Here is a 12,626-nt window from a genome sequence, read left to right on the forward strand (position 1 = left end):
GCATTGTGGGTAAAAGAATAACAAATTTGACGGAAATCGTGCATTATAAAAGCTTTAAATAGGAGTCAGCTATAAGGGGGTCAAATTTAGTTTTGCTCCGTTAACAGGGTTTTTTTGTAATTCTATTCAATGTTATCTTTGCATATGTAAACTAAAAAACAAAAAATTATCAACAACTTGCGCAAAATCTTGAGAAGCGCCCTCGCTCTCAATTTTGACCTTAAATGTCAATTTTCACGAAAATGCAACATCCAATTTTCATGGAACTTTCAAGAATTGATATTTCGACTTCATTTACATATATTTAGACACCAAAATCATATCAAAATACCAAAATATAAATAATCTGAAGGATTTTGCACCATAATTTGCTCATTTCACTATATAAAGTATGGTGACGCTTGAGGGAGCTGCATACTTTTTTGTTGGAACTATATCCAAAAAATTTGTCATTTCATGTTGAGATAGGTCAAGTGTAATAGAAAAAAATTGTTAACAGAGAAAAACAACCAAAAAGCATTTTTGACCCCCGTAATGCAGACTCCTACTTTAAGTTTCTAAAATCAAACTTTGTAATGGCTTTTTGCCAACCAATTTGTTCATGTACAAGAATCTCTTTTATTTTGAAGAACAGTTTTTAGTGCTAGAACGATAATAATGAATAATAATGAGCGAAACCGTAAGACAACCTGGCTTTTAGCAAATCGCTCTCGGAAAGTAGGTGGCAGTGTGAACTTTTTGTTTTACTTCTAAAGACGCACCAAATACAAACTGCATGAGAAAAATCGGCATCAACATCAACAATGTCAAGTGATCGCTTAGAAAGCACTAAACCTCATTAAAGCGAACCACAATCTTTAATAATTGAGTATGTCCAACTGAATGAAAGGTTATCGTCCGTTCTACTGTCCTCCCAAGTCAAAATAGGGTATTCCATTTGAAATACTCACCCCCTGTGGAAGATTTATCTGTCTTCCATAGATGGAGTATCGGTTTTAAATAGAATAGACAATTAGGTAACTTCCATTTGAAATACTTACTCCAGCTGTAGAAGATATATACAGGGAGAGTATGGGAATAATGTAATTAACCATAGCCAGTTCGATTTCAAAAACATACTCCCTCTGTGGAAGACTTTTCCACAGGGGTAGGGCAGATTTCAAAAAGAATAGCCACTGTAGTATCTGCGAGTAAATTAGATACTGCCCTTTTTGTTCACGAAGTGAACTATAATTCCACTTGAACCTACATCTCATTATATGTACAGTTTATTCCTTACATACCATGTGTCTTGAATAGGTATTGTAGCCCATCCACATCTGGGGTTAAGAGACTAGGATATGATTCCCATATCTCATACCCTCGCTTGTATCACTTTTTCTAATCCTGTCCCATATGAAAAGGACTATTTGGGCCATTTAATTTGCAGTGAGACTATGAAGTGTATGAAGTGTATGCATTTTTTAGCTTTTTCTCTAAATATGTTTACAATTGGCCTCCAGTCGTCACATAATTATTTAGGCTTTACTGATTTATGAGCAAGGTCAGTACAATATAAGAACAATATTTCCAGACAACCGATTTATTTCCAAACTTAGTCCCTATTCTTGACCATAGTATTAAGAAATCAATAGCATTCAGACTTAATAGAATTTGAATACATATTTACCCAGTAATGCTTGCTAATATTTTCTACCCGTTAAACATATTCCACTTAGATTTGGGAGGCAGACACTGGGCTATTCCAGTTTAAATCCATACATCTGGAAGACATGACCTTAATCTTCCACAGACATGACAGAGGGAGTGCAAATTTCAAATGGGGTTACCCGAATGGGTGACTCCAACGTCTATACCCGCTGTGTGGGTGATTAAGCCCCAGAGATAGGGTGTATGAAATTTAAATTGAATAGCCCATCAGTGTGCTCCTAAAGGAAAATACAGCATCGGCTTGTAGTAAGTAAATCAGATACAGCGTTCTTACTTGGGAGGTCAACGTACTATTATCCACTATACCGTAAAACCCCGTCTACAAGGATATACCTAAGAAACGCCCTCAATAAAATTGGTTGCTTGTTGTATTTGGAGTTTGAGCAAATATATACTGGCACTGGGTGGCTATGCATTCCATCTAAGTATGTTGTAACACCAATCAATTGTATTGACATAATAACGACTGTTTCGTATATCAGGATCGTATAGCTCAATTGATAGAGCGTCAGACTTTGGAACTGAAGACATGCTGAAGAGAGCATGGTCCGGGCACCGGTTCCGTTTTTTCATTCTCGTTTAAAACTTTTTGACATGTTCTTTTATCTTTCTTCAAATCTACCTTTCTACTTTTAATTTTAGGTGTTTTTGTTTTTTGTTTTTTTGTTTTTTAGTTTTTTTATAGTTTTTTTTAGTAATGTTGTGGTTTTATAGAAACTAGTAAAAGCATTTATTCTAAATAATAGCGAAACCCACGGTTAGACAGATGTGTTGTAACTACTTGTCTGTCCTCGTCTTTGCAATAAAACCTATGTTGCACCTTTGTGCCATCCCAATTCTTGAGGAATGGTAGGTAGGGTGCGTTTTTGGCTTAAGCACGATTTTGTTTCTACTTGAAATGAAATCAAAATAAATATTGTTCTGTTGCCACAATTGCAGTTTTTTCAATAAAAAAAATAGATGAGGAATAATAATTATTCCATATTTGAATCTATTGTCCCATCAAGAATAGAGTGTCTTCAAAAACTTCAATCAATTCATCTGACAAAGGAAACTATTCTGGTCATTCAATTTTGTTTCGCTTGCACCTGTTATATCACAGGCGTTGGTAGAGAAGGCACACTTCTCTTGTCTTCACCGAAGTAGTGATGTAAACACTAACATGATTAATTACCATAGCTAGCAATGGACATACACTATTTTTGTTCCACTTGAACCCATACTATAGGCTATTCGCTGTCGATGTGACGTAATTAATCGGATTAACTACCATAGCAATTGATGAATACAATTTCGAATATATAGCCCTGCACTTCATCGTTCACGTGGCACCTGTGCATTAAACCATAGTTGTCAAAGAAATGCTAATCACTCGCCATGTAAGATTAGTATTTATGAAAAGAGTGGTATTCAATCTATGTTTGGTGACATACGCGGGTGATTAGTGCAATCTGCTTGATGGTAGTTATTGCGATTATTACGTCACTTCGACAGCGAATTGTAGTATAGACGAATCCAACAAGCCAAGTGATGGTCAGAATTTATTCGGCCATTATACGCTGGTGAAGTTGCGTAATTAATCGGATTAATTACCATAGCAATAGGTGAAAACAATTTTGAACATATCGCGCTGCGCTACAAGCAGGTTACACTCATCACCTGTACTGTGTATGTCTGCAATCATAGATTGAATACAATACTGGTCTTTTCAAAGATCTTACAGGTGCAGCATGATATGGTTCAATGAAGAGGTACCGCCTGAACGTATCAGTGTATAACGCGGTATATTCAAAAATTGTTTTCACCTATTGCTATGGTAGTTAATCCGATTATTACGTAACCTCGCCAGCGTATTGGAATAAAACAGGAGGATGTGAGTACATAAGGGCAATGTCGGGGATTATAGGTGGAGAGATGAGAGGTCCGACCAACAGCCATAGCGAATGGTTCATGTTCAACTAATTCCAGCGGACGGTCTGTGGCTAGTAAGGAATCGTCTTTGACCACATGCGCAGATCTGTCTCGTCAGGAAGATATTTAATATCCCGAATTTATAATAGGCCTATGCCTACCAGTTCCATCGTATAACCGATCTGCTAGAGAATATTTGTTACCATGTTTAATAAATTCGTATTTATCGTATAATAAAATGTAGCCAAATGTATATTATGTGTCACACGGTTTTCTGCTGAACCACTAGCATGCAGGCTATGTTACCACATCTATGACAATGACAAAGGTGAATTTTGATGATTTTTACGATCGTCCGGATGAGCAAATCACTGAATGGGTCTTTAGTTCCCTCCTCTCCTTATCCTGCCAATATTATATGAATCAAAGAAAAATAAAGAAAAAATAAAATTAAACAAGAAAAAAAGACAAAGAAAAGAAACAATAAAAGAAAAACAATAGAATAAATTAAACTAAATATGAAAAAAAATGATCACGAAAGGAGTCTTTAGAAAATGCAAGAAAATATAAATGAAAAGTTTGAACAATATTTTGTTTATAAAAGTTTGTGTGACCGTGATGAGGCTCGAACTCACCATCTTCCGATCTAAAGAACCAAAGTCTTATGCCTTGCCAAGTGAGCTATGCTCGTGAGATGCGAAATAAAGATAAAATAATACATTGTATACCTGCTTGTGTCGGTAAATGATTTGCTCAAATTCCATAATGATATAATATTGTGGAGGGCGCTAGCGTGAAATATGCTATCATCACAGTCGCTTCTATTCCTTATAGACGGGTTTCTACGGTATATCACGTACACCACTGCAATGTCAGCTTATCTATTTTGATATTAAAATACCACGGTGACAAACAGGCGGTGATCATTATTATTTTAAACAAATTATACTGCAGACGGAACCATGTTGTTACGTCTTGTTAGAATTTTACGGTATCACCTGTGGCAGAGCACCTGTGTTAATTCAACTACTGTACAGGTGTGTAGATATAATCGATTACAAGTGACTGTTGTTCTGATGAGATACAATGGCATGGTATATTCAGGAAACTGAAGAAACTGTTAAGTTGGCTGTTTTAAAGCTGCTTTTTAACTGAACTCTTGAAATAAAACTGAACAAGAATAAAATACCGCATTCATCATGCTACGACTGTGCCCTACTCAAATGCCACACCAAACGGTGGTAATGAACTGTCGAGTCATATTATTATACAACGTAAACAGCGTGATCAGGGAAAGTGTGGAATGCGGACTAAATGTGACCGTCCACGGCGAATGAGCCGTAAATTCCTCCCCCGGTCAATTTTGTTTTATTTTGTTTTTTATAAATAAACATCATAAACTTAAAAATGGTATATCATTTGACTTCAAACGATATCCAGATGCGGGGTTATGGTTTGTTAAACTTTGCTCCTTCAACAAAATTATAGCTTTTTACGTTTTTACGTGTGTCTCTTTTTCCACATTGTTGGCAATAAATATCAAACAGTCATAATTGGCGGTCATTTCAAATCATCCCCAAGTCAACGAGGTTTAAGAAAGTTCTCTCATTGTTAATTGTTGGATATGCATCCCTGTACAAAATACAATGCCTGGTAACCCACCACTTGAACAGGATTTAGCAATATAAGCAAACAAAGACCAGAGCTATTAAAAGTTCTATAGCCATCTAAGGTAGAAGCTTATTATCCACTTCAACAATAGGATTATTGATTAGTTTTTGACTATCGAAATGAGACGGATGTCGGGCCAGCTTAAGTTACCGATGAATATGACCTTCGTACACATTTTACACCGTAACTCAAAATAGAATTTAGGGAATTTACGGCTCCTTTGTGCTGCCGGGTCACAAATACGCAAGTTGTGAACTTGTGAAGGGGTACTATAAACATAGACTATGTCATGAAAAGAAGATTTATATTTTGTTAACAATAACTTATATTTTCAAAAATGTTCATTTATTAACTTTTTGGGACACACGCTACATATATATCCCGACGCACCCTTCCCGCATATACAGGGTGAGTCAAAAAAAAGTGCAATAGAGAAAAGAATCCATTTTTATTTAAGAACCGAATTGAACTTTTTAGGTTTTAAAACATTTTATATATGGTATATCCATCAGTGACCTTGTGTGAAAAAAGTAAGGAATTAGCATTTACCGTTTTGTTTTTATGACACATTTTATAGCGCTACTTAATTTTAATGTTTGTCCAAGAGACATCTAAAATTTGAATGTCAGCCCACTCTGTGTTAGGTAGATTTGGAACAACTGCCATTTTCTTAACCTCATTGGCATTAAAATAAAATGGAGCACCCAAAGTGTTATTGCCCTTGGTCTTGTTTAAGGAGAAGAAACATTATTTGTTGTTGTTTTCATTTTCCCTTTACTTTAAAGATGTTTATTCTCTATCAAAAAGATACAAATTTGTAGGCGGGTTTTTCAAATGTCAAAATGAAATACGCGCAAATTGAAGTGGAGTGATTCACGAAATATCCAAAAAGTTGGACATATTGGGATTTAAAAAACTGGTGTTGGAGTCAAGTGAGGTATGAAGGACTTAAAGTAATGTTAGAAAGTTTGTTTGAACAGAAAAAAAAATTAAAATAACGCAAAAACAACCTTATTTAAGTTAAAGTCAGTTTCAGATCTGGTGTCTTTACCGTGCACTGTGTGCTCTCATTCAAAATACATGGTACCTCGTGGACAAATAACGAAATTGGGTATCGCAGCAAAAGGACTCATAAAAATTAAACGGTAGTCGTGATTCAATTCATATTTTCACAGAAGGTGGCCATTGAGTGTAGCATTTATAGAATCATTCAATATTGGGAAAGTTCGACTTGGTTCTTACATAAATATTGATTCTTTGCTCTATTGCAGTTTTTTTTACTCACCCTGTATACCACACCAGAAATGGGTCTGTTGATGAGGATGTTGGTAAAGTAGGTTTTTGAAGGGCAAATATTATGTGGGGTGTGTGGGGTTGCTGTCTTAAGGGTGGTACTTGATGCAAACCTTAATAGTGAGCATCCCTGGCCATCCCCGACTCCACATGCACACATTTCGCTGATATTGTTAAATTTGAAATTGTTATATTAAATCGTTTTTATAATATCATTATTATTATTGTTATTTTTCAGGGTGTTTTGCACAATGGAACTATTACGGTAAAGTAGGTAAGTTTATTAACATTATACGTCACGTCTTACCTGTTTACCTGTCGTCTCGGGCACTCTTTTGGAAGGCTGTAAAGCCTTATAACGCCCATCTAATTTCATCAATATTTGACTTGATCTATACTCCACTATAGGTGAATTGACAATATAGCCTATGTCACATGCTGATCAATGGGCATCACAAAATGACAAGTAACCAATCAAACGAGCATATGCATCTCAGTTACTTAAGGGCTGGGGTATGAACGTTTGGACAGTATTTATTTTGGGACATTAGAGCACATCAGACATATCGAATTGCATTCTGAATACGAAGAATGTCATTCTGATATCAAATAATTTTGGTTTTTGAAATTCGCAATTTAATACACATTTTATGGCAAATCATTAAAATTGATATTTTTGATATTTAACAGTACTGAAGTAAACTTTATAAATCTGATGATTTATACTTAACGTGTATGTAGGTGGGATGAAATGCCGACGATCAATTGAAAGTTTTGACCTTTCGTATTGAAGATATGGATTTTTTTTCCCAAAACACCAAAAAAAATTAGGTCTTTTTGGGAAAAAAATCTATATCTTCAATATGAAAGGTCAAAATTTTCAATTGACCGTCGGCTTTTCTTCCTGCTACATACACTTTAAGAATATATCATTAGATTTATATAATTTACTTCGAGGACTGTTATATATCAAAATTTGAAAAATATCAAATTTTTATAATTTGTCATAAAATTGGTATTATATTGTGATTTTCAAAAATGAAAATTATTTGATATCAGAAAGACATGCTTCGTATTCAGAATGCAATTCGATAGGTCTGAGGTGCTCCATGTCCCTCAAAAAATACTGTCGAAACGCAATAAACGCTCATTTTAGATCCCTTAAAGCCCGTCCGTCATACCAAACAGACTTTTCTTCGGTGCCCTAAAACGCTCAAGTAAGCTCTCAAATGACTCGGAATAATCGTAAGCCCATCCTTAGACTACTGCCCTCATTCGTCAACTGTCTCGGTTGGCGACCGGGGAAACTGTGTATTGAAAAAAAAGAGTGGCGAACTTTGCAACTAGATTCTGGTTGCACTGAGACTGTGCAGTTGTGTCCAAATTGACCTTTTGACAGAGTTTGTTATTGAAAACGTATTTTTAGTGGCGCGGTACACGGGCGCGCTATGGCACACAACCAAAATCACGCAAGAATACTTTCATGAGTCCGACCCGTTGCGAACTGTAAGTTATTCAATATAGTCGGATAGAACTTCCTTGTGAGTGTAAAGTTAGGTATGACTGACATTTTTTGCTTAAATATTGATATCTGCTTAAATATTGATGTCTCATGTGTATAAAATAAGAAAATAACGGATGCCCCATGGGCATACTTAGGCATGCCAAGAGACCGGGGTCAAAGTTTACGCAGGGGTCAAAACTCAAAATTGTTTCTATTTGGTTAAAACCCATTCCAAAATATTCCTCAGAGGAATAGAAAAGGTTTCAGAAAATATATAGTTTGACCTACCTACGACTAATCAGTCAGGAGTTATTGGCAAAAAGGTCAGAGGTCGAAATCTGAGCTCCATGGGAGTCAAACACAGAAAAGTTTATACCCAATTTGGCTCAAAATGGTCTCAAAAATAATTCTGAAACGAAATATTCTTTTTCATTCCAGGGCCATCAAAGTGGGCTGAACTATGGCCTTATTGTTGTGCAGGGAATAAGCAATCACCAATTGACATCAATCCTTCAACGGCGGAACATTTGAATGTTAGTGACTTGACATTTCACGGATTTAGTTCAGGTGACTTACCTAGTCCATCGGCACTGGACTTCATTAACAATGGACACACAGGTACGTAATATTTGTGCACATTTAGAAGGACGAACATGCCTTATAGGGAAAAAGGTTTGGTGATTTGACTAGAGTCTTTTCTTTCTTCTATCCATTTGTCCTAACACCAGTGGCATAGTCAAATGAAGTTCCGGAGGGACCTGTGTACCTCCAAACTCAGACTACGATGCGCACGCACACTGCAGGGCAAAGAACAATGGAAAGTACCATAATGCGTGCGCATACTGCCGGGCAATGACGTCATATGTCAAGTGGTCTATAGAATCCTTAAAAATAGCTCTAGTCTTTGTTTGCTTTGGCTAAATCCTGTTCAAGTGGTGGGTTACAATGTATTTTGTCTAGGTATGTATAACCAACAATTAACAACGAGAACATTCCTGAACCTCGTTGACTTGACTTGTTTGATATTTATTACCAGCAATGTGGAAAAGGAGACACATGTAGAACCGAAAAAATGTACCATTTTGTTGAAGGAGCAGAGTTCAGCAAACCATAACCCCGCTTCTGGATATCGTTTGAAGTCAAAATATATTCCATTTTAAAGCTTATGGTATAAATTTATATTTTCTAAACACGAAATAAAACAAAATTGACCGGGCCGACGGCTGATTCGCGGTGTACGCTCACATATAATGTTCCATTCTAGACCTGGACAATACCAACAACCATCACACTAATAATTATGTACATAATATTTCCAGCTCTTTTTAACAACATTTTCCAACTTATTCATCTTTTTCTGCATTTTTGTGGTACTTTGTATTAAACTGAATAATTTACGCAAATAATATAAGTTACTCCTAACATTTCATGATAAAAAGTTTTTTAGAAATGTCTTTGTTATTTGTTACTCTTTTTGCTCATGTTTTAATGTCATTGTACCAGTGTCTACCCCTTGTAAGTATGAAAACACCATCAGTGTTGACCATCAGGTGTGTGTATAACAGGTTGTTTCTCATGTTAGTTTTAGAAGCCATGATAAATTGATTGGACCTGTCTAGAAAGGTTACGTTCGCACCTCACCCCTTTCCTTCTTAGTATGTGTTTATGATTTTTTCTGTTCTCAGTGTTATGTGTTCCTTTTGATATACTAACAATCTGATGAATCAACAATTAATTAACTCTTCACTCTCTGTAGGCGACAAGTTTCAATTCTTTTTAATTCAAATTTTATTTTCGGAATTGAACATTTTCATGACCATGGAAAATACATTAAATGAATACAAAGAAGTCTAGTATTAGTATGGTTCAGTGGTTCTTAAGATAGCTCTTGATATTGTGAGAAAATATCTCAAATCTTTTTATGATGCAGCCTATGGCTAGTACACAGAGCATTAAAATGTTTATGATTGTATTATTACAGTTGAATTGAAGCTGCTGGGTAACTTTTACATTCGAGGAGGACCATTGGACGCAACTTACCAAACCTCCAAAGTCAACTTCCACTGGGGTGAAACAGATGAATTGGGCTCAGAACATTCTGTACTTGGCCGGAAATATCCTGGCGAGGTGAGCTCTTATTTTCTAAACATGTTAAATATCTCATACATTGCTTTCCATTTCAATGAATATTATCCATACAACATGATGTTAGAAAATAGAGTTATGCAAATACAGGGTGTCCCAATAAAAACAGAACCCTCATAGCGCCCTCTTTTTCTCTTATTTCTGAAAAGTTGATCAAATGTATTTTGGTATGTAACGAAAACTGAAAGAAATATTTTAATCGGCTCACAACTTGTGAAGATATGCTCTTTTAAAGAAATTTGTCCGTTTTTCACTCTGTCCACGGAGGAGGTTTGGATACTTCAAAGATTAAAAAGGAGTACACGTACCATGCATGAATATCAAGTATTCCTCAATCAAACTTTATTTAGGGACTGGGCTTTACCGGTGGGCCTATGGGCTATGGATTGTGTTAATATGTTTTTACTTTCTTACTTTGTTGTTTCTTGCTTTCTTTTTATTTACAAATTTGGTATGTCCTTGGTTCTTCTGAAGTGAGTTTATTGTGCTGCTTTGACCTTTACTTGGTTGCCACAGGTTTCAGCCCTGGTCCTCATTGCATCAATTACATTGCGTACCCTCCTTGTGCGCCGGATACTTGCGAATGCAGCAGTATAATACCGTAAACGTTCGCCTAATGGCGCTAGGGAGTTCATGGAAATGAGAGAGCGCCATCCCTGTAAAAGCCGACTATTATCACTGATCATTAAGGGTACGTGTAGTTAAAGAGTGAAACCTACCGACACATACAATTTGAACAAGCTCGAACAAACTTGTTCATGATAATGCGGTAATCATTCACCTGATACGTGGTGGCCCAGTGAGCAGAGCATTAGACTATAGTGCGAGGATAAAGTGAACTTGTTGAGAAGATTGATGGTTCGAATCTCATGCAGTACTTTCTGACAGATTATGATGTCTGTCAATGTGTTTTTTTCTGATTTGATAAAATTTTATTCTCTATTTTCTTGATTTTATCTTTAACATTGTTTATATAATTTTATTATTTTATCTTGTATGTGTCTTTTTTCATGATTCTTTGTTTTTATCGTTTCATTTTAGAGTAACTCAATCCATTCAATCAAATGTTGTAATGAACCTATTTGATTGTATAGGCATTTGTTATGTGTGTGTGACGAACTGTCGCGTGCGACAAGTCTTTCAATTCGCGCGAGTGTCCTTGCCTATGCATCAGTGGTCATAAGAGGTATATCATTTTATTCGAAGGGGGGGTCCCAAATATACGGGGGTTTTATGGACAAAATGTAAGGAGTCACACGATGAACACAGAAAGTGTGTTATTTTATTCAAAACGACTGATTTCAATAGAATTTTGGGGTTTGGGATCATAGAATTTTTGTTGCCGAAATAGGGGGTGCGCAATTTTATTGACGCAGACTTTTTGTAAATTTGGGACCCCCTTCCGAAAAAATGATAGCCCTCTAAGAGGATTCAAAAGATAACCTCTGCCCCAATAATCCCTAGCTATATTTGTTTGAAACTGTTCCACGGAGGATGTATCATAATAGGCTCAGTCTTCAAATGATATAAATAAAATTTGAATGAGTGAACGAACAAAATCATACAACGACCAACTGAATAGAGGCTGTGCATATGACGTATCATCCCTTAAATATGGCGGACTACTCAAATACATTCAACAAAAGCTTGATTGCATCTACCGCGACAGTTCGTCTCACACACATACCAAAATGCACTACGATCAAATGTTGATGACAACATTTGATTGAATGGACTGCACTGTGCCATGATTACGGGGAAGAAACCGGTTCAAATCCATTGTTTGGAGCCAATCGATAAACGCAAGGCCTCTATATAGCTATCATTGAATACTGGCTAGGATTCCACAACACAATGAGAACATGTTATAAGGCGCTTTGGAAGGCACACAATACCCCAATGGCTTTCCATATTATGTGCACTATTCAGTATCGAAGCCCGGTATCGAAGTTACGTAATGTTACTATGTCAACGGGATCACGCGCTTAAGTAATGAACCACGATCGAAACAATCAGTACACAAAAAAGGCATACCAAAATAGCGTGATCGTAATGATCGCCATACAAACAGTGCTTGGTTCCGATACCATCACGGAGTTACGTAACTACTTCGTGGTCTGATAGTTATATGCTCAATGGTCTGATCTACTTGTGTTCGATCCTTTTAAGAAAAGAAAAAATAGCTGATCATTTATAATGCATAAATGAATAAAGTAATGTAGTTACACAATTTGAAACATTGAGGCCGTTCTATTTTTCAAAGGTCATTTAACTATTAAATGCAGTGGAATATAACACGCATTGATAGGTAGCAGGTGGAGCAAATTTTGTCAGCGGTTTTTGTTGCCGTTTGTTCGCAGTGCCTATTTATCTAAAAAAAAATAAGAAAATT

The 12,626-nt window shown here is 36.1% G+C and overlaps 1 protein-coding gene across 1 annotated transcript in view; it reads left to right on the top strand.

Moving 5' to 3' along the window:
- The window catches only part of LOC140144367 (carbonic anhydrase 1-like), a 42,553-nt gene extending 30,007 nt beyond the window's left edge, over positions 1–12,546 (top strand). The window contains exons 2-5 of the mRNA XM_072166188.1: positions 6,824–6,859; positions 8,528–8,707; positions 10,071–10,216; positions 12,520–12,546. Coding sequence (XP_072022289.1) covers positions 6,824–6,859; positions 8,528–8,707; positions 10,071–10,216; positions 12,520–12,546 — 389 coding nt within the window. The remainder of the gene's footprint in view (positions 1–6,823; positions 6,860–8,527; positions 8,708–10,070; positions 10,217–12,519) is intronic.
- Positions 12,547–12,626: the final 80 nt, after the last annotated feature.

This window comes from Amphiura filiformis, chromosome 2 (genome assembly GCF_039555335.1).
Source record: "Amphiura filiformis chromosome 2, Afil_fr2py, whole genome shotgun sequence".
Lineage (NCBI taxonomy): Eukaryota > Metazoa > Echinodermata > Ophiuroidea > Amphilepidida > Amphiuridae > Amphiura > Amphiura filiformis.